Source organism: Nomascus leucogenys, chromosome 25 (assembly GCF_006542625.1).
Source record: "Nomascus leucogenys isolate Asia chromosome 25, Asia_NLE_v1, whole genome shotgun sequence".
Classification (NCBI taxonomy): Eukaryota; Metazoa; Chordata; class Mammalia; order Primates; family Hylobatidae; genus Nomascus; species Nomascus leucogenys.
The window spans coordinates 20,029,710-20,056,669 of NC_044405.1; the positions used below are offsets into that span (position 1 = coordinate 20,029,710).

A 26,960-nucleotide genomic window follows, 5' to 3' on the forward strand; every position below is an offset into this window, starting at 1 on the left:
GGAAGAGTATGTAACCCTTGAATCAGGCTGGCTTCTGGACTCCCGGAGACTGCAGTTTGAACCTCTGATTCTCATATTACTTTCACTTCTGATGCCAGAGCAAAAGTAATGATCCTACTGGAGATAGAAACAATATTAAAATTTAAGACAGGAATTCCATTTTAAACCATTCACCTCTATCTGTAAGATATTTGCTTAGCATTGTGGTGTTTTTCTAAAACTGCCCAATCCTCTGTATTTCTCTCTACAAGTTTTTAAAATTTGAGGTCTCATTAACTATTTTAAAGCTCAAGCTTATAATTTCCACCCTCCGCTCCTCCAGAACACTGAAATTTATGATGAAGGATGTTGACCTGATGAAACAGATCTGTGGTCATGGGTTTGAGAAGTGGCTTTCAACAGGGGGTGATTTTGCCCTCCATGGATCATCTGGTAATGTCTGGGCACACTTTTTGGTTTCCATGATTGGAGGATGCTACTGGCATCTGGTAGGTAGAGGCCAGGTAAGTTGTGAAACATCCTACAATCCAAGACAGCCCCCCAACAAAGAATCGACCAACCAAAATTGTTAATCGTTGTGTTAGAGGAAGGTCAGCCTCCCTCCAGCCCCCTTATTATAGTGTATTCCATGGAAAAAGCTTTAATCCAGTGTATTGACTCTACCAGAAACTTTGAAGCTGTAGATAAGGGAATATAGTTTATGTGAATAGGACCTATCATCCCTACAACATCTTCCTACGATTACCAGTGAATCCTGATGAGAGACCCCTTGGGATGATGGAGAGATTATGAAATTTGCATCTAGAAATCTGGGTTTAAATCCTAGTTATGCTGCCTACCAGCTGTGTTATTTTGGGCAAGCTACTTGTTGGTTATAAGCCTACTGCATTGGGTTCTTCTGAGCATTGAAACATATAAGATGTGAAAGTGGTTTACCAGCCATGAAATTTCTGCACAATTTCCAAGTAAAATTATGAATTTGCCTGAAGGTGATGGCTGATCCTATTGTTTTTCACTGCCAGATACTGAAATTGACCTCATCCTTCTATAATACAAGACATTAATATGAAATATTTATCCTTTGATTGACTTTTGTCAAAAAGCCAACATCCACGGCCCTGAGCACCTACTGACATATAACAGTTTAGATAATTCAATTTCCTAAACTTCAATGTCTTACAGGAAACACTAGGGAAAAAAACAGATAAATAAGGCTAAAGAGAAAGGATGTCACTAGAGCGTGTCTTGTTCCCATATATCCAGAAAACATCCCTCATCTGCCAGGAGATAGGTAAGTTGTGAATGGCCAAGAGATGTGCAATCTGGCCATTGTGATACTTTACAATCTTTTGTTTTTACCATTCTACCTGTGACTACAGATCCATGAAAAAGACGTGTAGCATATCTCAAAATTAAGTCAGCATCTCTATATGATGTAGCCATAAAATTGTGATCTAGAAAGACAATTTCTATACTATTCACGGAATTGAGAAGAGCTATCCATCCATTATCCACCCATCCATCTACCTAGCCACCCAACCATTCATCCATCATCCATTCATTCATCATCCATCCATCATCTATCCACATGTTCACCCATCCATCCATCCATCCATCCATCCACCCATACATCCATTTATCATTTCATGAACTTTTTCTGAGGACCTTCCTTGTGACACAGACTCAGCTGGGCTTGGAGAAATAATCATAACAATCCAAGGTTCCTACCCTATTGTGTAACTCTGCAGGATGGAAAAAGCTGACTAAACTGTTGAGTTTCTGGTAGTTTCATGCTGGTGTCTCATGCCATGCTTCATCAATAGTTTAAATTACAGATTTATTTTGAAGTTCCCTGACTACACCCTATAAGCCCAAATATGTCAAGACCACACTTTGTAAAATTATTTTTACTACTCATAATTTGAACTATATTTCTTAAAAACTTGGAATTGAGTGTTTGAAAATGTATCTGTGTGGCACACATAAAATGAAATCATTTAGCTTATGATTTTATTGTAGAGTATCCTACTAACATTTGAGGTTTTCTTTTTAATTTGGTTGAGTTCAATCCAGGTGGACCAGAAAGAGATAAGGGCTAAGAAGGGTGGTCTGCCAGTAGGGAGAGACTTGGCTTTGCTGCATATTCCAACTGGAGACATATGTGTTTGACTCCACGAGTTCTGTGCTTTTGAATAATCCGTTTCACTTGATGGGGTACCACTCTGGATGCAGACCTTGGATCAGTTGGTCTTGGGGTTCTTTTATCACTTGAATTCTGTATTCTATGACCTAACATCTCACATATTTAGAAGTCACTAATGAGAGCAGAATAAAGCCCAGAATCAAAGAGCGAGCAAAAAAGATGTCCCAAAGCAAAAACTATGTAATAGAGTTTCCCTTTGAAATGAAAGTGTGAATGTTTTCTTCAAAGATGAACAACCTGGACTCTCATTCGGAGGCTATAACTTTATTCTAAATTCATTCTAACCTGTTATCTGGTTTCTTAATCCAGAATACATTAGAAACAGCGAGATAGAGGAGCTGAAACAGTTGTCTTCGTAAAAACAAAGTGCTTAAATGGAAAGCAAAAATAATACTCGAAGTCTTAAGTTTTAGTTATCAATAAGGTTTATTTTCTCATTTCAAATGAACAAAAAAATGACTTATTGATTGAAAGAAAGAAAAAAGGAAGTGAGGAAGAAAAAGAGAGAGGGAAAGAGGGAGGGAAGGAAAGAAAAAGCCTGATGTGCTTGGCACGTAGTCGATAACAATGAAGGAAAATTTCAAAAGCAAATTGATGATTGTGCATGTTGGGGACAAACAACGTAGATATTTGGTTTATTTTATTATATTAATAAATTGGCATCATATTATTGGGACAAAACCCCAAAATGTGAATACTTCAAGTAGAATAACTTAATTTAAATAAACTATATGTAACTATTCATTATATAATTATCAATCTTGCAAAAAAAAATTATATATCAATTAGAAATTTACACTGGGTGTGGTGGCTTACACCTCTAATCCCAGCACTTTGGGAGGCCAAGGTGGGTGGATCACTTGAGGTCAGGAGTTCGAGACCAGCCTGGCCAACATGGTGAAATCCCGTCCCTACTAAAAATACAAAAATTAGCCAGGCATAGTGGTGCACACCTGTAATCCCGGCTACTTGGGAGGCTGAAGCAGGAGAATCACTTGAACCTGGGAGGTGAAGTTTGCAGTGAGCCGAGATCATGCCATTGCACTCCAGCCTGGCAACAGAGTGAAATTCCACCTCAGAAAGAAAGAAAGAAAGAAAGAAAGAAAGAAAGAAAGAAAGAAAGAAAGAAAGAAAGAAAGAAAAAAGGAAGGAAAGAAACTTACATAGCACATTTCTTCTCTTCATATTCCCTTTACTGCAGTTTAAATTAGGATTTTAATTATTTTTCATTTCTCTGTTTCAAGCATTATTGCCAAAAACAAGATTTAAGTTTTTTTTTTCCTTTAAAGTTGGTTTCTAGGGGAATGGCAGGAAGCTGAATCCTTGTTAACGGAGTCCAACAGAAGAAAAGGCAATGAATAGATGCAAAGACGGGAGAAAGCGAACCAGAGGGAGCAGCTGTGCATCCAAGTGCTGGGATTGTTCCCAGATCCCTTGTCCCCAGAGATAGCATTTGAACTTTCACCCTTCACCTGCCAACCAGATGTGGTCTGCCAGACAAGCACATGCCATCCATACAGCAAATCCTCAGTAAATATATTGCATTCTCTTAGAGTATTAAATCTTGAAAGACTTCAAAGATCATTCCGTCTAGCTCCCTCTTGTAAATAAAGTGTCTTGCATTTTACCTATATAAAGAGGGCTCTTTACACATCAGATCTTATTTTAAGTGATTTAACACTCTTCACAACCCTGGCAGGTAGTTGTTGTCCTGGAGTGGGGACAGGGGTTGCCACAGAGTGAAATGACAGAAGTTGAACTGGATTAAGTTACAAACGAATTGTGAAAAACTGACTCTTTAATACAACATTTTCTAAAATGTTTCCCACGAGGGCAGCTTGATCACTTTCGGGCCTTGAGTAAAATAACAATCATAGTAATAATTCCTTATAGTCATGAAGTAAGACTTTGCGCTCCACTTCCACGTAGGACTGTATTTTGGGAAGCCACCTGCCTCTCTGTGCCACGGCACCATCCAGCAGGCTCACCCCTGCCCCTGCCAGCCTACCAAACACTGGGGCTAAATTTTGTTCTTTTGAATAGGCCTCAAAGTGCAGTGGTGCGATTCAGCTCACTGCAACCTCCGCCTCCCAGGTTCAAGCAATTCTCCTGCCTCAGCCTCCTGAGTACCTGGGATTACAGGTGCACACCACCACGCCCGACTAATTTTTGTATTTTTAGTAGAGACGGGGTTTCCTCATGTTGGCCAGGCTGGTCTCAAACTCCTGACCTCAAGTGATCTTCCCACCTCGGACTCCCAAAGTGCTGGGATTACAGGCATGAGTCACCGTGCCTGATCCCTCATGGGACTTTATTGTCTACACACCAGCTAAAGGAAGGAGTTGGATTCACTTCTGTCAATGGTGGTCCAAGCTTCAGCTCTGGCCTGGTCCACCTTCATCTCTGGCCCGGTCCACCTTCATCTCTGGCCCGGACCACCTTCATCTGTGGCCTGGACCACTGCAATGGCATCTTAGCTCTTCTCCCTGTTCCATGCTTGTTTCTAGGGCCTGTTCTCAACCCAGCAACCTGAGCTATCGTAATAATAGGATGGATAATGGATAATGTCCCTGCTCTGCTGAAATCCTCCAATGGCTTCAATTTACACTTAGAACCAAATCTGAAAATCTCCCAGGGCTCTGAAAGTCTCCATAACTGGGCATCATCTCCCTCCCCTCTCTGACCTCTGACTCCTGCCTCATTTTTCCCCATCACTGTGCTGCACTCGATCTGAACCAGCTCCTGCCTGGAGTGCTCTACCCGTCTCTGCAGAACTCACGTTATGATTTCACCCAGCTCCCTTGCTAAGGTCACCTCCTCAAGGCTGCCCTCCCTGATGTACTATGTGAAGCACTCCCCTCGCTCTCCATCCTCTCATCCTGCTCAAGGTTCTATTTGTTGACTGTCTCCCTCACAAGACAGGAAGCTCCAGGATGGCAGGGAAACTGGCTTTTGTTCACTGCTGTCTCCTCAGCACCTGAGTTAGTGCTGGGCAAATAGGAAGCTCTCAATAATCATCTGTTATATGAATGAATAATATTTTGACTGAGTTGACTTGATTTTCTGTCTAAACTGACCAGATGTTTTAGGATTGTTTGCACAGCCAGTGCAATTTCTTAGCCAGCCATCACGTATGTATTTACTGGCAAGTTCTTCTATAATTCACACCCAAGTGGAGGTGAGCTAGAAACTTAGCTTGTGAACTATCTATAAAGTCAAGAATTAAATGCAACCACCTCCTTTTCCTTTCAAAGGACGCATTTGCATATCTTCCTCTTGGGTCTCCCTTCTTTTGATTTGCCCGAACCCCAGGAGTTTCCTTGGGGAGAATCTGCTCTGGTTTCCCACCTCCACCCAATGCTGATACTCAAAAGTGGGGACAATTCTCCCCTCAACAGAGAGACCTGCTGTCAGTCCCACAGAGGCTAAAACTTAGAGGGGAGATGACTCTTTCTTTGACTCCAGGTTCCCTCCAGGTGTCCCCAACATCACAGTTCTCATGGAATCCTTCCATGGGTTTACACACCCATCCCTTCCTGGGGCCCAAGCTGGCCCCAAGAGCCTGACATTAGGGTACAGTCCAGCAGCACCACACCCCATTGCCACTCCTAGATATGGGCTAGCTTCTCTTTAACCCTCAGAACAAAAACACTCCTATTCTATCCTGACCCAGTACCCTAGGGAAACCCCATTTGTATGCCTGTCTCTCAGTGACCCCAAGATAGCCTCAGAAGAGGGCCAACCAGCCCTTCCTCTGCTGAGTCGTAGATGGCAGCTCCTTTCACCAAAGGAAAAAACAGAAAGAAATACTTGCTTACCATCCAGTATAACACCTCTTTGGAAGGTTCTTGACTACATTTGTAAATTACAAAACAGGTTTTTAAACAACTCTACTTTTTATTTAAGTCCTTGAATTTCACAGATGACACTTGTGGCATTTATTAACAATCTCTTATTAACATACGGGCTTGCCTTTATACGAAATTTTAAGATAAACCAAGGAGCCAGTGGTGACTCACGCCTGTAATCCCAGCAGTTTGGGAGGCCAAGACAGGAGGATTGTTGGAGCCCAGGAGGTCAAGACCAGCCTGGTTAACATGGCAAAACCTCGTCTCTATAAAATGTACAAAAATTAGCTGGACTTGGTGACAGGCACCTGTAGTCTCCGCTACTCAGGAGGCTGAAGTGGAAGGATCACTTGAACCCATGAAGTGGAGGTTGCAGTGAGCCAAGATTGTACCACTGCACTCCAGTCTGGAAGAGAGAGAGAGATCTGCCTCACACATACACAGAAAAAAGTAAGTCAAGGGCAGACCAGCACTTTTTTCTCCCTCTTTTCTTTGTTTTCAGTCTCTAGGTATCTTTGGATGAGTCTCTTAACAGCTCTAATTCTTGGTTTCCCTGTACTATTGGAAAGTGATCTCTTCCCTACACACCTTACAAGTTTATTTGGGACCAAGTAAGAATCTGTGTGAACAAAATTCATACACTGTGAACACACAAAGGTAAGATATTTTTCATTAGATTTTTAGTGCTCAAAGGCAGTGGTGCCCAAACAGTTGTGCATCAGAATTGATAGGAAAGTGTGTCTGAATGAAAGATTCCTAGGCCTTATTTTCAGAAATGATTTATCCAGTTGCTCAGATGCAGGACACTGTTGTCTGTTCTGTAGGTTCTGTAATAATGCCTCCTGTTCTTTTGGGTTTGGGAATACTGCTCTACGGACCAAACATCTATACCTTAAAGTGAACCTAGGTCAGTGAGCAACCACCCCAAAAAGTATTTGTACTTTAAATCCTATCTGTCTTTGAGAAATAAAAGCTTTGCACTCATTAAAAATTTTAAGGCATCTAAGACCAAGTGGCAAATCTATTTTTCTTGTAGAGAATCTTTGACAGTTATTTGAAGTTACCCCATGTGAGAGCTCTGGTGAGTGAATGTAATTTAGGTACATTCTGACCGTATGGAAGTTGGTAGGTCTAAAAACAATTTGGGCACATGGTAGGAAGTGAGGAAGGTTCTAGTTTTTTTGTGGAGTGAGAAAATGGGAGATGAGATATACTTCAAAATAACCATATTTTGTGAAGATTTGATTTTTTTGGACGTATTTATCCTTATAAGTGATTTTAGGGCATTGCTAGTCTGTAACTCTCTGGTGCATGTGTATTCATCACACCTGAAAAAATCCTGTTGGGTGAGTGCAGAGGCATTTGGTATACATAAAACTCAAAAGCCATTTTATAAGTTGCCTTCAAACAAGGAAGTTGAATTTTCCCATAATCAAATTGGCTCACATTTCAAGAGAAACTCAGAACTCACGAAATACCCACTGCATTTTTTCTATGCCTAGCTAAACTCTTCTTTGTATTTTTTTCACTTTTGCTTTAAGTGAGTGTACACTGCTATAAATTCAGGTGGCAGGTCTCAGTAGAGATAAGATTGGACGTTTCACCTATCAGAGGACTTTGGGGGCTTTGTTCAAGTTATCTTTCATCAGATTTGAAGGCATAATTGTTAAACTGTTGTAAACTGAGAAGTTTCTGGAGTCTCAGAAACAAGTAGAGACTATGTAGCTGCTTGAAATAGGTGGGTTATGCACTAATCCACAGACGCGAGTCTGCAGAGAAAATACTTCTATGTCTGCAGAATGGGAATTAGCAAAAAGGAGTCCCCCCGCTTCCCTCTAAAGTTGTAGCAACAAAATGAGCTGGATCATCTAATTCTAAGGTGGCATGATCAAAGTCCCCAAAAGATACATAAACAGAATTCAAGAAGTTTATAAGGAAAAATCATATTTTTATATTTACCAACCTCAAACTGAAATTGAGCATTTCCTTTCTTTATGAATATAGGAAACAAATGGTAATAATAATAATTGTACTTGTGACTTTGTCCCCAAGAAGAATCACAGATTTTTTATAACTTATTACAGATGTGAGTCATCTCAAAATATTATTTACACTCATCACTACTTGGAAATGTCTGCAGTTATTAGACGTGCCTCTTGATCTTATTTATTGTAATCATGAAGTAACACCTTATATGTCTGTATCACATATTTCTTAATATTTGATAACTATATATCAATATAATTGGCTTCCCTTGAGATCTTATACATTTTGATTTTTGCATTGAAAACATTATTCAAAGAAGGGTTTCCCAGACTAGCAAAGGGCTCATAGATCAGATGAAGTTAAGAACCCTTAAACTAGAATTTGTTTCTCTGTGGTACATTACGTGAAACCTACATTTCTCTTGAGAGGACTGCAGGTTACATAGGTGAACTGATTTGTCAAAATAAGACAATTAATGAAAACAACCTAAAAGTCTTAGAACTGGGGAATGGATAAACAGATGTTTCAGTATTAAAAAAAAAAATAAGCTACAGATACTTGCAACAAGACAGATCAACTACAAGCTCATTTATGAAAAGTAGAAAAAGCCAGACTCAAAAGGCTGCATACTATATGATTCCACTTATAAGACACTATTTCCAAGTCTAAACCATCCTTGGTTGGCTGAGGGTAGAAAGCGGGGAACGAGGATTGCCAACAAAGAGGGACTGGGGACTTTGGGGGCTTATAAAATTTTTGTGTTTCAATATATGTAAATTGTACCTTAAAATACTCTAAATGTAATCCATATGCTAGTTACCTGAATATTCCTCATCTTCTAGCTCTCCCTGGGTCTCACCTGGCTCCCTCTGCTCTAACCACCTGCGTCTGCCCCATCTCAACCCCACCTCCACCTGCTACTCTCTTCGCTCCTCCTTGTCTCAGGTCAAGTGAATGCAGCCTCTTTTCTGTGGTTTTTCTAACATACCACCTCCCAGAAGGCAGCTGGGCATAGTTAGGACATAATTTATAGCCAAACCCAAACACTTTTAAGCATGAAAGTGATTACACTGGGGCCACAGGTGCAAACCATGAGGCTATCCTAGAAAACTAGGATCCATAGCTCTTTTCTATGGGAGATGCTCACTCAAGGTTTAGGGCCAGTGATGGGCAGCGGGTTGGGGTCTGGTCCCTGCCCACCTCATCCTGAATCCTCCCTCAGCTTGCCCACTCGCAATCCCAAAATCCCTCTTCACTTATTGTACAAAGCAGTTTACCAACCCTGTCTCTGCCTCATTCCTCACCCTGTTCCAAAGCCCAAAAGCCCAACAAGGGGCTCATACTAGTCAGTTCTCTCCCCTGGTATAATTCTACTGTCTGCTCTTGAACCCCCAGAGACAGTAGCAGTCATAGCTAGTGGGTCATTATTATTTAATATGCTGAGCTCTTCCTGTGGATTATATCACTCCTGCCTTTTAGGCCTCTGTGAGGTAATTAAAATCACTATGCCCATTTTACAGATAAGAAGACTGACGTTCTGCAGCATTAAATAACTCTGGAAAGCAGCAGAGCTAGGAGTTCAACCCAGGTGTCTGAGACAGCAGGTGACCAGCAGAACCCTTACATCAGGCCAGCATTGCCCTTGCCTTGTTTGGGGCACAGAGCACAGGTTTGCACAGAGCCAGTGTTTGCTGTCTGCCTGCCCCCCCTCCACTGGCATGATTGCATTGTTTAAACAACCAAATGAACTCAACGGCTGCCAGATAACCCAGTGGTTTCCACTGTATTTGGAGCTGTGTGAGCTCAAATGATCAGGGATGAGATCTGCCAAAGTGTGAGCTCGTGAACTCCGGCTCAGGAACCAGGAGAATGCTCCTCCTCCACTCATGATAACCTTACTCAGAATCGTGAAGCTGCTTCCCCTCAAGGCATTAAAACTTAGACTTGACACCAACCAGTAATTTCTCTATGACTCCAGATCTGTGAATGCAAGCTGAAAATGTAAATGGAGAATGCAGGTATTAGTCTAACTATTCCGTGGCTAAATGTGGAGAGTTAGAAATGCCTCTCGGGCAGATTTAACTTTTCCATTTCATCCAAAAGCTTGATAGTAAGGCAAAAACACCATGGCTTTATATAACTGACGTTCCCTTCTTTTTTAATGAATTTGTTGACAAGCTGGAGGGTAGGTACTTGAAATGTGTTTTTCTCATAGTAGTGAGATTGATGAATGGTGATTAGGTGTCCAGAGACGTTCATGCATGTGAGTCCTGGGAAGAGAGGGCCGAAAGGGGAGGATGGAGAAAAGAGAGTTTCATTCTCCTTTCTCGGACCCCAAATCAATCTACCATAAATGTTTGTAAAATGAGAGAGTCCCTGGAATCTTCCCACCCACTTCTCTGAGGGCATAATGTTATGCTTGAGAATTGCAGGCTCTTGGTTTCCTTTTACACATGAGGTATTTGCTAAAAGAATTTGCTAAATATTATTACTCACGTAAGTGTCTTTAATTTGGTTCTTTGTAAATGTCGAGCATTGAAGACAGTCGATTTGTTGTTAAGGAAAAAGTTATGCATCTAACTAATCTCACATTTTTCTAAGTAGTGCAAATAAACCCAGAGCCCTTCAATGGTTCACAGGTCCACAATCCTTTTATATACATTCTGAAATCCTAAAAGGCTCTGAATACTGAAAGCTTTTTGGGAACTCATCTAGAATCAGAATCAGAATGGCTTGAACTCAGTTGGAGGTGAACTTAAACTGGGGGTGGGGGGCCTGAAGCTATGTATGATTTTACCTTATCTCACCAAATGTGATGCCTATCTGTCTTACTGCAGAAATACTAATGTGTTTGATCACAAAGTGATGTGCTGTGTTATGTAATATACAGTAAAATCACTCAATCATCTTTCTAACAATTCTGTTTTCTGAAACACATCTGGGCTCATGGGATTTGCATAAAGCACTGTAAACCTGTACTGTGTTTGCTGCTCGGGACTGAACGTGCTGGCTTCATCTTTCTTTACAAGATAAGGGTGATGGCTGCTATCTTGCCCTGGTGAATGCAGCAGGATTCCTTTTCTAGGTGCCTAGAGCTTTTACAGCTCACGTGCATCTCTGGCTCACCTGTGTGAGTGTCATGCTTTGAGTAGATGCCACTTTGTGGTGATGAAGCTTCTGGCCTGTACCTACCCAGACAAAGCACAGCCTTGGAGAAAGGTAGCATGAAGCTGGGTGTCTCTGGGCTCCTGTCCTGTCATCCATCAGTGATGAGCAATGGGAAGTAGAAGGAAACACATTATGTTCTGGGAAGTAGAAGGACACACATTATGTTCTGGGAAGTAGAAGGACACACATTATGTTCATGGCCAAAGGTGTGATCCGAAGCCACATCAAAGACACCCCCAGCTGTTTCAATGAAAACAACCTTCTGTGGGCATGAGAGGCTCATGTATCTTAGGCCAATATCAAAGCCATATAAAACCTGACGAATCAAGTCAATCTTGAGCTGTTCCACCACATTTACATAGTGCCAACTTGGGTAACCCACTTTCTTGGTAACCCACTAGAAGTAGCCTGGCTTATAATAAGCTTATGACATAGTTTTCACCGTAATAACTTCCTTTTTAAAGAAGGTATTGGGTCTGTGATCCTGGGAGAACCCTAACTCAGGGAATTCCATAGCTCCCCTCTTTCACATCTTGGATTTTCTTTTCTCCACCTCCAGATCCCCAAGCCCTTAACTTGGAGGCAGAAGCACTGGTCTCGAGTTTAGAAATCGAGGAGAATCAGCAAGATACACAGACTCTTACAGTCTTAAGAGACCCGGGAGATGAGGGTGTAACCTTTTTCCAGCGCAGGGCTCCCACGATCCTCCAGACAGGCCCGGAGAAGCGGCCCCTCATGGACAACAGCGCCCATCTCTGGTCAGAGAAACTCGACTGGCTCCTTGTGCGTCTATATGAGGGGCCTCTGGAACCTCTCCGGGGGGCCCTGCAGACATGGCAAGGTGGCCAGCGTAGCCTCCCCTGCGTCTTCTCTCCAGGATTTACACCCTTGCTCTTGGACACCAGGCACAATGTGGACATCTTCAGTTGGGTACCGGGGGAGCTTGACGCTTCACTCCTGGGGTAAGTGGGGATTAGGTGTTTGGGTGTGTTTGGAGGGGGTGATTTAAATGACTCTGGAACTTGAAGCCATTCTAGAGAACAACACCCAAGCGGCCAGGAGAACCAGAATCTTTTCATCAACATCCACAAGGGTCACGAGAAAGGCTGTCATTGGCCAAGCTCCTAGGCCACCCAAACGGGGGGGGGCGGGGGGGGAGAGAAAAACCCCGCCCAAGCCCCAGGGGATGGAGTTGGCACCAAGGACTTCTGGTCAACCCCAGGACAGCGGACAGCGGGCCGGACACTTCCAAAGGTGCAGGAGTGAAGCAGCCCTCTCCAGCCGTGCACTGCACCTCCGCGGCCCGCGGGCGAGATTGGGGTCCGGGTGGGAAGCAGACGCACAATCGGGGAGAAGCTCCAGCGGTGGAGGAAGAGTCCAGAGAGCTTCAGCTGGGCAGAAGGGGCGCAGAGGCTTGGGGCCAAGCGGAGTTTGCCCTGCGGGTCCTGCGCAAGGCCCCAGTACCCCGGCTAAACTTTTACCGCAGGATCCCTGAGCCGGCGTCCTTCAAGGAGCACAGAGGGCCCCGCAGCACGCCCCTTGCCCAGTGCCACCGACCCCTAAGCAGCGTCAAGGAAGGAGTCCAGATCAAGGACAGGAATCTGCGGCCATGGCCGAGGCCGCGGAGCCGGAGGGGGTTGCCCCGGGTCTCCAGGGGCCGCCGGAGGTCCCCGCGCCCCCGGCTGAGAGAGCCGGAGAGCCAGGAGCCGCGGGCGGGGAGGCAGAAGGGCCGGAGGAGAGCGAGGGCGCAGAGGAGGCGCCAAGGGGCGCCGCCGCGGTGAAGGAGGCGGGAGGCGGCGGGCCGGACAGGGGCCCGGAGGCCGAGTCGCGGGGCACGAGGGGGGCGCATGGCGAGACTGAGGCCGAGGGAGCCCCAGAGGGTGCCGAGGTGCCCCAGGGAGGGGAGGAGACAAGCGGCGCGCAGCAGGTGGAGGGGGCGAGCCCGGGGCGCGGCGCGCAGGGCGAGCCCCGCGGGGAGGCTCAGAGGGAGCCCGAGGACTCTGCGGCCCCCGAGAGGCAGGAGGAGGCGGAGCAGAGGCCTGAGGCCCCGGAAGGCAGCGCGCCCGGGGCGGCGGGGGACAGCGTAGACGAGGAGGGCCCGCTGGGGGACAACATAGAAGCCGAGGGCCCGGCGGGCGACAGCGTAGACGCGGAGGGCCGGGTGGGGGACAGCGTAGACCCGGAGGGCCGGGTGGGGGGCAGCGTAGACGCGGAGGGCCCGGCGGGGGACAGCGTAGACGCGGAGGGCCGGGTGGGGGACAGCATAGACGCGGAGGGCCGGGTGGGGGACAGCGTAGACGCGGAGGGCCCGCTGGGGGACAACATGGAAGCCGAGGGCCCGGCGGGCGACAGCGTAGACGCGGAGGGCCGGGTGGGGGACAGCGTAGACGCGGAGGGCCGGGTGGGGGACAGCGTAGACGCGGAGGGCCCGGCGGGGGACAGCGTAGAAGCGGGGGTCCCGGCGGGGAACAGCGTAGAAGCCGAAGGCCCGGCGGGGAACAGCATGGACGCCGAGGGTCCCGCAGGAAGGGCGCGCCGGGTCTCGGGTGAGCCGCAGGAAGCAGGGGACCGCAGCCTCTCGCCCCAGGCCGAGGCAATTGAGGTCGCAGTCGGGGACAGCGCGGGGCCCAGCCCGGGTGAGCTCGCCTGGGACGCACCGGAGGAGGCGCAGGTCCCGGGGGGAAAGGGGTCCGAGAAAGCGACCCCCGGGGACGCAAGGGCAGACCCTGGCGAGGACGGGGTAGGGGATAGGCCACAGCAGGAGTCGGGGGAGGACGAAGAGAGACGAGAGCGGAGCCCGGAGGGGCCAAGGGAGGAGGCCGCAGCGGGGGGCGAGGAGGAATCCCCCGACAGCAGCCCACACGGGGAGGCCTCCAGGGGCGCCGCGGAGCCTGAGGCCCAGCTCAGCAACCACCTGGCCGAGGAGGGCCCCGCCGAGGGTGGCGACGAGGCCGCGCGCGTGAACGGCCGCCGGGAGGACGGAGAGGCGTCCGAGCAGCGGGTCCTGGGGCAGGAGCACGACATCACCCTCTTTGTCAAGGTAAAGCTCGCTTCCCTCAATTCTTAGGACGACCCCCTTCCATTCGAGGTCTTGGTCATCTCAGATCCCAGAGGGACGCGCAGAGAGGAACCCTTGGTGGTGTCCTGATTGTCATCAGGCGCTTCCATGAGCGGGAGGTAGGCGGGACAGCCGGGATTTCCTGGAGAAGAGTTTCCAGGGCATTTGCGGGAGGACTCAATGGTTTGGAAGCAAAGACTTTGGGGGTGGGGCGACGGGGAGTGCGATGGGGGGCAATGAGGATGTGGGGTTGTGGGTTCAGCATCCCACTGTCCTTTGTCCTGAAAATCCTAACTAGCCCTCTTAGTCAGGAGGTTATTAACGAATTAACTAAAAAGTTAAAAAAAAAAAAAAAGCAACACATCCTATTGGTGTTCAAAGGGATTTCTGCCAAAGGAAGCTTTAATACTTGAAGCCAAAAAACGCAAACAGGTAGGTTCAATGTGGGAGGTGCCTTCCGGACTCAATCTCAGAGACCCAGAGCTGGTCAATGTTTTCAACTCCAAAAAGGTATTCCATTTTGGTAGAATCAACAAATGTACGTTTGGGGGGGAAAGTGGAGCCTTATTGACATAATGTTTACTGAATGTTTTAACATTTAATTTGGAAGAATACAAGATGCCGGTGACTTGAACATCATCTGCTTGTATGTCATGTTTTTAACCTCAGTTCACATGGGAAGAGAGCAAGGATTCTGTGAAGGAATCTGTAGAGACACAACTGAGGAAGTTTTGAATTTAAACAGGAATTATTTACAAGGCATGAAAAATGAAAGAACAAAGCTCAGCAGCAGTTCACACCAGGATCTTTGTTTAAAAAGCCTTTTCTGAGGACCCTTGGCCAGACCCAGGAAAGCTGGAGATAATAAGGTCAAGAATGTGCATTTCATGTTGAATCATAATCCTTCAGAAATACTTTCAGGCTTATAGACACCAGTTACCATCTAAACCTCTCTGGCTGAAATGCAAGCACATTTTAATAAGTAAAAGGAAATGCTCCCAACGTGATTAGCATCAGAATCTTAAGAATTGTTTGGGTGGCGAGGGACTTGGGAAAGAAGGGGTGTGTGTTTCTTCCCTAGTGAGAAGGTGCTGTTTCCGGCTTTTTTCAAGACCCTGGGACATAACCTCAGGACACCAGCCCCTGGGAGGCTGCTGGGAAGAGCTGGAGTGCAGTGCTGCTGTGTGGCCCCACATCTGCTCCTCTCCATCACCTTGGAAGGAATTTCCCGTTGCTCTGGTTGTAGGGATACATGATTCTGGCACACGGCCTCTTAGCACAGTTTTGATGCACAGTAACAGCTTCTGGCTAGTCTCCCTGTTTCAGTTCTCTGTCCTCTCCAATCTAGTCTCTTTGTAATAGCCAGTGAGCTGTGGACAAGATCTGATCATTTTATTTCTTTGTATAAAATTCTTTAGTTGTTTACTGCAGAATTGCAGGTAAATCCCCACTCCTTAGGCAGCCCACCAGGCCCTTTGTGATGTTATTGCTGCCTCCTTTCTCTCTGGCTTGGCATTGCTGGGTGTCCCCATCCTTTGTTACCTGTGGTCTCGCTATGCCACCTGGATTAAACTACTTACTGTTCCTTGAGGGAGCCATGTTCTTTCCTGCCTTGAAACTTTGTACATTATGTACCCTCTGTCTGAATGGAGTTTCTCCTCCTCGCCCCTGTCTGCCCTCCTGCCTAGTTATCTGCCACAAGTCCAAGAATTAGCATGCACGTCATATCTTCCAGTCCCAGTCGGATGTCCCTGTTAAGGCATTGCCCTCAGCCTGCTATGTCTCTTTCCTTAGCTGTGTGAAATTCATCATTCTATCTCCAGTGCAGAACACAGGTGTGGGATGTGGTGAAGGCTTGAATGGGTGGCTGGCTGCTGGATTGTGTGGTGATCAAGAACATGGATTTTAGAGCCAGTGGGTCTGGGATCAAATCTTGGCTTTGCTAATTTCTTGCCGTATGACCTTGGGCAAGTTACTTAATCTTTTGGTATCATTGTGGTCTCACTGATAAAATGGGGACAGTAATAGTACCTAGCCCTTGAGGTTACCGTGAGGAATCGAGAATTAGATTACGGAAAGCACTTAGAAAAGTGTCTGGCTGGAAATAAGCATAGTACACATGTGAGTTCCTATTGTTACATCTGTGCTGCTCCCATACACTGGCATTGATTTTGCGTGGAAACAGGTATCCCTGCCATTATTTAATTTATTTATTTTTAGGGAAAATCCCTCTAGGTACCTAATTACCTCCAATCTCTAGGGATAAGAATATTATGAAAAGTAAAAACAACTTGCTTTCTCAAATACTGCTTGGGAGGAGTTTGTGTAGGCAGAAGCATGTGGCCTAGCACCAGCAGTGGCAGAGCACGAGCAGCTTATCCACAATGCTTTATTCTGATGATTGACTTGGTGCTCAGTTGTTAACTTTTTTTTTCTTAAGGAAACAAATAGATCTCCGAATGATGAGATTGGTCAACTTTTTTATTTTTTTTAATTGAGACAGGTTCTTGCTCTGTCACCTCGACAGGAGTGCAGTGGTGCCATCTCGGCTCACTGCAACCTCTGCAGACTGGGTTCAAGTGATTCTTGTGTCTCAGCCTCCTGAGTCGCTGAGACTACAGGCATGCGCCACCACGCCTGGCTAATTTTTTTGTGTTTTTGGTAGAGATGGGGTTTCACCATGTTGGCCAGCCTGGTCTCGAACTCCTGACCTCAGGTGATCCACCCACCTTGGCCTTCCAAGGTGCTGGGATTACGGGCTTGAGCCACCACACCCAGCTGAGATTGGTTAACCTCTGAGGGGTCACTTATTGTGAGCCTCACAGTATTGATATTGTGTCTCAGTTTCTTCTTATCCTACCAATTATGCTCTTTGAAAACAAAATGAAACAAAACAAAAAAGACAGACATCAAAGCAAAAAACAAAACAAAACAAACAAAAAAACACCCTTTAGACTCATATTTTCTGAGTTTGAAATACTTGTAAAATCTGTAAATTAGTTCAGAATAGGATTTCTTTGCCAGAATTAGCCTTTTCTAGGCTCCTTCTTTGGGCTCAGTTTTGTCTGGATTCTATTCTACAGTGGACACCTGAGCTGGCTCTTGCGAACATGCCTAGCTGCGTCCTCATGGTGGGTTTTCTATGGCATAGCTGGAGTGTGTGTGGAATTCACAGCTGGGTTTAAAGGAAAGCACTGCAATATTCTCTCAGACATTTTCCTAGCCTTCATATGACAGCTGAGCAAACACATTTTAAAATTAGTTAGCCCATATTCTATTTGGGAACTCCTAGCTTTCACATTTCTTCCAATTATTTTTTCTGAGACAGGGTCTCACTATGTTGCCCAGGCTGGTCTCCAACTCCTAGGCTCAAGCAGTCCTCCTGTCTCAGCCTGCTGAGTAGCTGGGACCATAGGCACGCACCACTACACCCAGCTAGTTTTTTTAAAAAAAAATTTGTAGAGATGGAGGTCTCACTTTTTTGCTCCAGAGGGTCTCGAACTTCTGGGCTCAAGTGACCCTCCCACTTTGGCCTCTCAAAGTGCTCAAATAGGAAGAGAGTCCAGGCACAAGCCACCATGCCTGGCCTCTCTTCCTATTTTGTTAAAAATAAATATATTGGTTACAAATATACCAGAAAGTCATGGCTAACTATGTAGTAACATGTAATAATAATTGTCCCACATTTGCTTCTAATTAGCCATCTAATATATTCTCCATCTTTACGAGAATTGTCGTGTTATTAATTTGTCAGTTTGTTTTATTTTACAAGCATGCAAGGATGCATTCTTGTACAAAAGCCAGGAACATATAGAACCAGCCAAGAAAGGCCTTAAATTATTTTGTGGTAAATTAATTGCTGATTATGCTAATTTTTAGTTTTGTTTTCTCCAAGAAGTGTTAATTATTTGTCATCAAATTATAGGGTAACTGCAATATATTTAGTAAGAAAGGTTCTTTTTCTTTCCTCATAATAACAAAGGGTAACAACATAATCACATAATCACACAACAACATAATAACAACAGGCAAAACACTAGCAGCAAAGAGTTAAGTAAGAACTTCATTTAAGTAAGGAGTTCAGCAGTAGTGGAGATTTAGTCACCAAAAATGTCTTGCTTACAGCTTTCGTTCCCCTAATCCGGAGTGTAAGCTTTGAGTCAGGGTCTTTGGGTGGGACAGCCTGAGCTATGGCTTTCCTGGCAAATTTGACATGACTTTAAAAACTTCAGTGTTGACCAGTGATTAATCCTGGGCCACCCAGGATTTGGACACCACCTGTTTACCTGTAAACATGCAGTTATTGCTGAGCTAGAAAAACTTGCATTTGTATTCACATTTGGGTTCTCCAAAGAGGTGAAACTGACCTGATGAAACACAGTAAAACTCAAGAAGGACATGGCCTTTGAATAAGCACTGTCACCCGGAAATGAGCCCCCACCCCTCCAAAAAAAAAGAGCCTTCCAAGCATTGCCACACCACATGGCTGGGCGAGAATGAGCCAGGACCAGCATCTGATGGACTCCTGGTAGACTGGTAAGCAGTGGCTCTCTGTGGACATGTCACTGGGAGAGAGCATGTTGGGACTTGTTCTATGGGGCTTGGTCTCCAGGGAGCTTGAAAGGGAGACGTTATTTTCACAACTGTGTGTTCTGAAGGAAAGTGAGCAAAGATGCATTTCTGAGACTTTAATTCTCCCCTAAAAACAACAATTTTTTGTAATTTTTTTTTATTGTCTTAGAAAACCTGCCTACAAATTACATATATGAAATCAGTACCAGGTTACTTGGGGTGGAAATAGGTGGAGCATGATATTTTGGGTAACCTCTTACATACAAACAGGTGCGGGTGTGCACATGCATGCTGGGGGTGGGGATAACCCTGCCACACTCAGAGCCCTATCGTCATTGCCTCTCTGTTCTCACCACCTGCCACTGCAGTGGGCTCCTGGCAGGCCCTCCACTGTGCTTTTTGGTGCAGATAAATAGTGGGTCGGGTGGAGGGCTAACTGGTAAGACACAAGCCCAGTTCTCCACTGTCCCAGCCCAGTGTCCCTTGTGACAGAAACAGAGCCACCTTTTTCCATGAAGACGTCTTGGCAGCAGGATTACAGGATGCTGGTGGCTTTGGGAATTTGCAGCTCTTTCCTGCCATGTGCACACATCACAGCTCCCATCCCTGTCTGGGCTGACGGGCCATGTGCTTCATGAGAGCAGTTGTGTTTCTTTACCTTCAGCACGAGTTCCTCCCCTCACATGGGGTTTCCTTTGTGTCCTTGGTTTCACACAGCCAGCCTTTGTCGGGCCGACTCAGATATCCCATTTCCTTGAATATCTAAAGACCCACAGAAAACCTTCAGAAATATTACACTGGGTCCTTTAGGCATGTGAGTGTATTGTGTCCTTTCAGACACCTAGATAAAACCTAGAAGTGGAAGGAGTATGTAAAAGCCAACACTCCGATCCATGCTTGAGGCTCAGGGGGATCCTCATGCTATGGGTCCATATATTAATTCAATACATATGGATATATTACCTACTGTGTGTTGGACTCTGTGCTAGCTTCTGGGGACACATTGGTAAGCAAGACTGACAAGCTTCTTGCCCTCCCAGAGTTTACCATCTAGCACAGAAGACAGACATTGGGCGATGTAATACATTATGTCTGCAGCATCTCCACTGGGCTGGAAGCCTGCACTGCAAAGACCATGTAGTTTTTCCCATCATTGTTCTTTCAGCCCTTTGCATGCTGTTTGACACATAACAGCTGGCCAGTTAATGCTGGTATGAAGGGAAGGGGGATGGAGGATGAGCAGCAGGCTATAGGAGCATGCAGCAGGAGGAACTGCAGACACAGTGGTAATCACTAAATAGTTGTTGATTTAATTATATTTGGGGAGACACAACCATTTTCCTTTCCAGTCCACAGAGTATGGGATCCTCTGATAATGCCTGGTATAGATTCTTCAAGATTTTCTAAAATAGGTGATCTTTGGTCTATCATTCTCTGAACTCCTGTCATATTAGTAAAGAAAAAGTTTTTGTGAGAGTTATAAAGGTATTCACATCTTCTAAAATTTTCCAGCATTAATTTTGTCGTTGTTTTTTTTCTGCCTGAGTGTTGATTTATAAACTGGGCCCTACATCTGGGCATAGTTGGGGGAGACATTTTCTTCACAATATAGACAGTTTCCAAAAGACCACCCCCATGCTTTCTGTCAGCCCATTCCCCTCCCCACAGGGAGACGGTATCCAAGTCCATCTTCGGCTAAAATCCATGCTTATATTGACAGCCCCACTTCCTCCTTCTGAAAGCAGCATTTTAATTTGGAGCTGTTGGTGCTGAGGTATAAAATCTATTTCATTTAATGCTGCTATGAAAATTTCCCAGTCTTGAATTTAAGATAGTCTCTTATTGTTTTTTCATGCTCTTGCATGGGGGGCCATCTGCTCTGCCAAGCTTTCAAAACTTTGCTCTCAAGTTAGGTGGCAAATGGGCTAACAATTTGGTATATGTTCAGAGCTTGTTATAAATAATACTTTTGCCCCCACTGGTACTACAGTGTGATACTTAATGTTGAAGACAACATCATTAAGAGTGTGTGTTCAGCTGCAATTAATAAACTATCCATTAACAAGTGCCTTTAATCAGAAGTTAATTGTTCTCATACAACAAGAAATCCAGAGATAGACGGATAAAGCGTCTTACCCATGTCATCAAGGGCACAGATTAATTCATTGTGTTCTGTCTCCCTGTATCATCAAAAGATGGCTGTCTTAGCCTTAAGCACCAAATCCTGACCAGCAATATCTCAAGTAGGAAGCTAGAGGGAAGGGTCAGGAGTTTTCTTCTTATTCCCATTTCTCCTTCATCAGGGAGGAGAAATGCTCCTGATAACTCTTGCAGCAGACTTTTCCTGTGTCTAATGGCTAGAACTGGATTCTGTGCCCCAACCCCCTCCAGACCTTTTACAAGCACAAGGGTATGAGATTGGCGTATATATACCAGGGGTTAGCAAACTGTGGCATGAAGGTCAGATCTAGCCTGCCACCTGTTTTTGTACACCTACAACCTAAGAATGACTTATGTTTTTAAATGGTTGGAAAACATTAAAAGAAGAATAATTCATGACTCATGAAAAATATCTGAAATTCAAATTTCAGGGCCCATAAACAAACTTTTTTTGGAACACAGCCATGCTTGTTCTTTGACGTATCCTGTATGACTCCTTTCACTTTCAACAGCAGAGTTGAGCAGTTGTAACAGAGACTCTGTGGACCGCAAAGCCCAAGATATTTATTACCGGGCCCTTTAAGAAAAAGTTTACTGGCTGGGCGCCGTGGCTCACGGCTGTAATCCCAGCACTTTGGGAGGCCGAAGCAGGTGGATCACAAGGTCAGGAGATAGAGACCATCCTGGCCAACACGGTGGAACCCCGTCTCTACTAAAAATACACAAAAAAATTAGCCGGGCGTGGTGGCGGGCGCCTGTAGTCCCAGCTACTCAGGAGGCTGAGGCAGGAGAATGGCGTGAACCCAGGAGGCAGAGCTTGCAGTGAGCCGAGATTGCACCACTGCACTCCAGCCTGGGTAACAGAGCAAGACTCCATCTAAAAAAAAAAAAGAAAAAGTTAACTGATTCCTAGCTTATACCTACTTTTATTCATCATCTGGGGCTGGATACAATGCCAGTCATACAAAATTGGAGTTCAATTTAGAAGGAAAAAGAAGAACAGTTGTAGAAGAAAGAACTGGCAGTTTCTTTCACAGTGAGTAAGAAATATTTAAGACACTAAACATCTATATATTGTTAGAAATGGTTGTTTTTTGCCTAAAAAACCATACAAATTTTGATTTATATGAAGTCAACATAAAATGTAGGTTAAATATATTTATACAAATTTTAGTATAACATATTTATGTAGTCCATGGGATTATTTTGCAAAATTTACTTACCATTTTTTTGGAAAAGATAATACATTGGAATAGTAAAATTTAGAAATATAAAAAGATACAACAGAATGAGAATTAAGTCTTCTTTCACCCATGAAGCCCAACCCCCCAATTTTTCTCCCTAGAGATAATAACCAAATATTTTTCCAGAGATTGTCTATGCAAATTCAAACATATCCTAACTGTATTATCTATTGCTGTGTAACAAATTGTCCCAAGACCTAGAACCTTAAAGCAACAAATATTTTATATTATTCATAGTTTTCCTGGGTCAGGAATTTGTGAGTTGCTTAGATGGGATTTGTGAGTTCCTTAATCTGTTCTCACGCTCTTGTAAAGAACTGCCCAAGACTGGATAATTTATAAAGGAAAGAGGTTTAATTGACTCACAGTTCTGCATGGCTTGGGAGGCCTCAGGAAACTCACAATCATGGCAGAAGGGGAAGCAAACATGTACTTCTTTGCATGGCGACAGGAAGGAAAAGTGCCAAGTGAAAGGGGAAGCTCCTTATAAGCCATGAGATCTGGTGAGAACTCACTCACTATCATGAGAACAGCATGGGGGAAACTTCTGCCATGGTTCAATTATCTCTACCTGGTCTCACGCTTGACACATGGGGATTATTACAATTCAAGGTGAGATTTGGGTGGAGACATAGCCAAAACATATCATTCCACCCAGGCCTCTCCCAACTCTCATGTCCTCACATTTTAAAACACAATCATGCCCCTCCAACAGTCTCCCCAAATTCTTAACTCATTCCAGCATTAACCTAAAAGTCCAAGTCCAAAGTCTCATTTGAGACAAGGCAAGTCTCCACCTATGATCCTGTAAAGTCAAAAGCAAGTTAGTTACTTCCCAGATATAATGGGGGTACAGGCATTGGGTAAATACACCCATTCCAAATGGGAGAAGTTGGCCAAAACAGAGGGGCTACATGTCCCATGTAAGTCTGAAATTCAATAGGGCAGTCATTAAACCTTCAAGTTCCAAAATGATCTCCTTTGATTCCATGTCTCAATCCAAGTCACACTGATGCAAGAGGTGGGCTCCCATGGCCTTGGGCAGCTCCACCCCTGTGGCTTTGCAGGGTACAGCATCCCTCTTGGCTGCTTTCACGGACTGGTATTGAGTGTCTGTGGCTTTTCCAGGTGCATAGTGCAAGCTATTGGTGGATCCACCATTCTGGGGGCTGGAGGATGGTTGCCCTATTCTCATAGCCCTACTAGCCAGTGCCCCAGTGGGGACTCTGTTGGGGGGCTCTGACCCTACATTTCCCTTCTGTACTGCCCTAGCAGAGGTTCTCCATGAGGGCTCTGCCCCTGCGGCAAACTTCTTCCTGGACATCTTGGCATTTCTGTATATTCTCTGAAATCTAGGCAGAGGTTCCTAAACCTCAATTATTGACTTCTGTGCACCAGCAGGCCCAACACCACTTGGAAGCTGCCAAGGCCTGGGGCTTGCACCCTCTGAAGCAATGGCCTGAGTTGTACCTTGGCCCCTTTTAGCCATGGCTGGAGCAGCTGGAATGCAGGGCACTAAGTCCCTAGGCTGCACACAGCAGAGGGGCCTGTGGTCCATTAAACCATTTTTCCCTAGAAGGCTTCCAGGCCTGTGATGGGAGGGGTCGCCACAAAGGTCGCTGACATGCCCTGAAGATATTTTCCCCATTGTCTTGGTCATTAACATTCAGCTCCTTGTTACTTATGCAAATTTCTGCAGCAGGCTTGAATTTTTCCTCAGAAAATTGGTTTTTCTTTTTCTATCACATCATCAGGCTGCAAATTTTCCTAACTTTTATGCTCTGTTTCTTCTTGAATGTTTTGCCACTTAGAAATTTCTTCCACCAGATACCCTAAATTATCTCTCTCACATTCAAAGTTCCACAGATCTCTAGGACAGGGGCAAAATGCTGCCAGTCTCTTTGCTAAAGCAAAGCAAGAGTCACCTTTATTTCAACTCCCAATAAACTCCCCACCCCCATTTGAGACCAACTCAGTCTGGACTTCATTGTCCATATCACTACCAGCATTTTGGTCAAATCCATTCAACAAGTCTGTAGGAAGTTCTGAACTTTCCCATAGCTTCCTGTCTTCTGAACCCTCCAAATCTCTAGGAAGTTCCAAATTTTCCCACATTTTCCTGTCTTCTTCTGAGCCCTCCAAAATGTTCCAACCTCTGTCTGTTTTCCAGTTTCAAAGTAACTTTAACATTTTCAGGTATCCTTATAGCAGCATCCCACTCTCTTCAGTACCAATTTACTGTATTAGTCCATTCTCATACTTCAATAAAGAACTGCCTGAGACTGGGTTATTTATAAAGGAAAGAAGTTTAATTGACTGACAGTTCTACATGGCTGTGGAGGCCTCAGGAAACTTGCAGTCATGGCAGAAGGGGAAGAAATCATGCCCTTTTTCACATGGTGGTGGGAAGGAGAAGTGCTGAGTGAAGGGGGAAGCCCCTTATAAAACCATCAGATCTCATAAGAACTCACTCACTATCACAAGAACAGCATGGGGGAAACTGCCTCCATGATTCAATTATCTCTATTTGATCCTGCCCTTGACACATGGTGATTATTATAATTCGAGGTGAGATTTAGGTGGGAACACGGAGCCAAACCTTATCAGTTGGGTAGTTCTGGCTCATATGGTTGCAGTGAGGATGTCAGTCAGAGCTGTGATCTCATCTGAAGGATTAATTGGGGCTAGGGCTGTGGTTTCATCAGAAGGATTGATTGAGGCTAGGGCCCTGGTCTCATCTGAAGGACTTATTAGGGCTGGATAATCCACTTCCAAGATGGCTGGCTCACATGTTGTTTGGCAGGAGGTGCAGTTAGTTTTTTACCACTTGGGACTCTTCATAGGACTTCTTTAGTGTCCCCACAACATGACATCTGGCTTTTTCCAGAGCAGGGATCTAAGAGAGACCAACGAAGAAGCCATAATGCCTTTTATGACTTTGTCTCAGAAGTCACATGCTGTAACTTCTGCCTAATTTTATTCATTAGAAATATGATCACTAAGTCCAGTCCTCAAGAAAAGTGGAATTAGGCTCCACCATTTAAAAGAAAAGGCAAAGAATTTGTGGACAAATCTTTAAAATCCCACATCTATTTTTTTTTCCACAAAAAATAGTACACTGGAAATACATTGGTTTACGTCTTGCTTTCTTCCTTTAACAATATGTCTTGGAAATCACTCCTTATCAGTGCCTCTAGCTCTGTCACATTCTTGTGAAAAATGTCATAGTATTCTGGTGATGTGTATACTCTATAATCATTTTCTCGTAGGTAATTGTTTAGGTAGCTTCGTGTAGTGAAAATCCCTCCACAGATGTATAATAATATATGGGAGCTAAATTCTTAGAAATGGCATTGCTAGGGGAAAGGATGTGCATATTTAAGATTTTGCTAATGATTACCAAATTTCCTCTTCAAAGAGGTGATACCATGTAATGCTCCTCTGACACTATATCTGTGCCATGCTTATTTCCCCAAACTTCTCTGCTGAGATATTACTAAATATTTTGAATCTGAGAGGTGAAAATGATGTCCATTGTCATGTAATTTGCATTTCTTTCATTATGTGTGAGGTTGAGTATACTTTTATATATTTAAAAAGTATATAAGTATTCTTTTATATATTGGTATTTGTTTTTCTGTGAGATGGCTGCTTATGTTCTCTGTATTTTTCATATGGGCTTTTGATCTATTCTTTCTGATTTTGATGTTAAAGAAGTTAGACTTTTGTCTGTCATACGTGTTCCATATGTTTTTATAGGAGTGTGCTGACTGTTTTCACTTGAAAATTTATCCTTTTAGTCTTAGTAATTTCTTGTAATTGATGCATGGGAAAGCAAAGTGTGGATGATGATGGCACTCTTAGAATCTCCAACTTCATTCATTGACATCTTTAAATGTTGCTTTACTTTATACTCTTTAACTTCTTAAATCCTGAAGAATCAGGTATTTCCAGTCCTACCCCTTTCCCTCTATTTTTAATTAACAGGTACATTTTATCAAGCATGTGCCCTTTTAGAATGAAACTCCATGTGACATGGTAAGAATCCCTTTTAAAAACAAAGTTTAAACTGTACAGATAGCAGGATCACTTCATGCCTATATCACCCCATCTTCAGATGTAAGATATATCACTTTGATCTTTGTATAATATCTACTGAAATTTATTTGATTCCCACAAATCAAAACCATTGTGAAAATATTACCTGTGATGCAGTGATATAAAAATATTGTCTCTGAGGTTGTGTCTCTTGGCCAGATATTCTATTTGTGCTCCAGTCTGTTGAAAGAATTGACCAAAATTTATAGAGAATGAGGAGATCCAGAGAATTGTGGAGGACAGTGAAGCCTACCTATAGCTTATGTTTAAGGAGTGGGAGGGTGATATGGTTTGGCTCTTTGTCCCCACCCAAATCTCATCTGGAATTGTAATCTCCACATATTGAGGGAGGGATGTGGTGGGAAGTGATTGGATCATGGAAGCAGTTTCCTCCATGTTGTTCTCATGATAGTGACTGAGTTCTTATGAGATCTGATGATTTAAAAGTGTGGCACTCCCCCTATCCCCACCCTGCTGCCATGTAAGGTGTGCCTTGCTTCCTCTTCACCTTCCACCATGATTGTAAGTTTCCTGAGGCCTCCCCAGCCATGGGGAACTGTGAGTCAATTAAACCTCTTTTCTTTATAAATTACCCAGTCTCTGGTAGTTTTTATAGTAGTGTG

At 44.4% G+C, this 26,960-nt stretch overlaps 1 protein-coding gene across 3 annotated transcripts in view; it reads left to right on the plus strand.

Moving 5' to 3' along the window:
• Nucleotides 1-12,588: 12,588 nt before the first annotated feature.
• Nucleotides 12,589-26,960, plus strand: part of CLIC6 (chloride intracellular channel 6) — a 46,453-nt gene continuing 32,081 nt past the window's right edge. For 2 of the 3 annotated variants that reach the window (XM_030806119.1, XM_004092742.3), the window contains exon 1: nt 12,815-14,245. In XM_030806119.1, the coding sequence (XP_030661979.1) occupies nt 12,815-14,245 (1,431 nt within the window). Of the gene's footprint in view, nt 14,246-26,960 lie in introns of all 3 variants that reach the window. The other variant, XM_030806120.1, reaches the window with a different exon arrangement.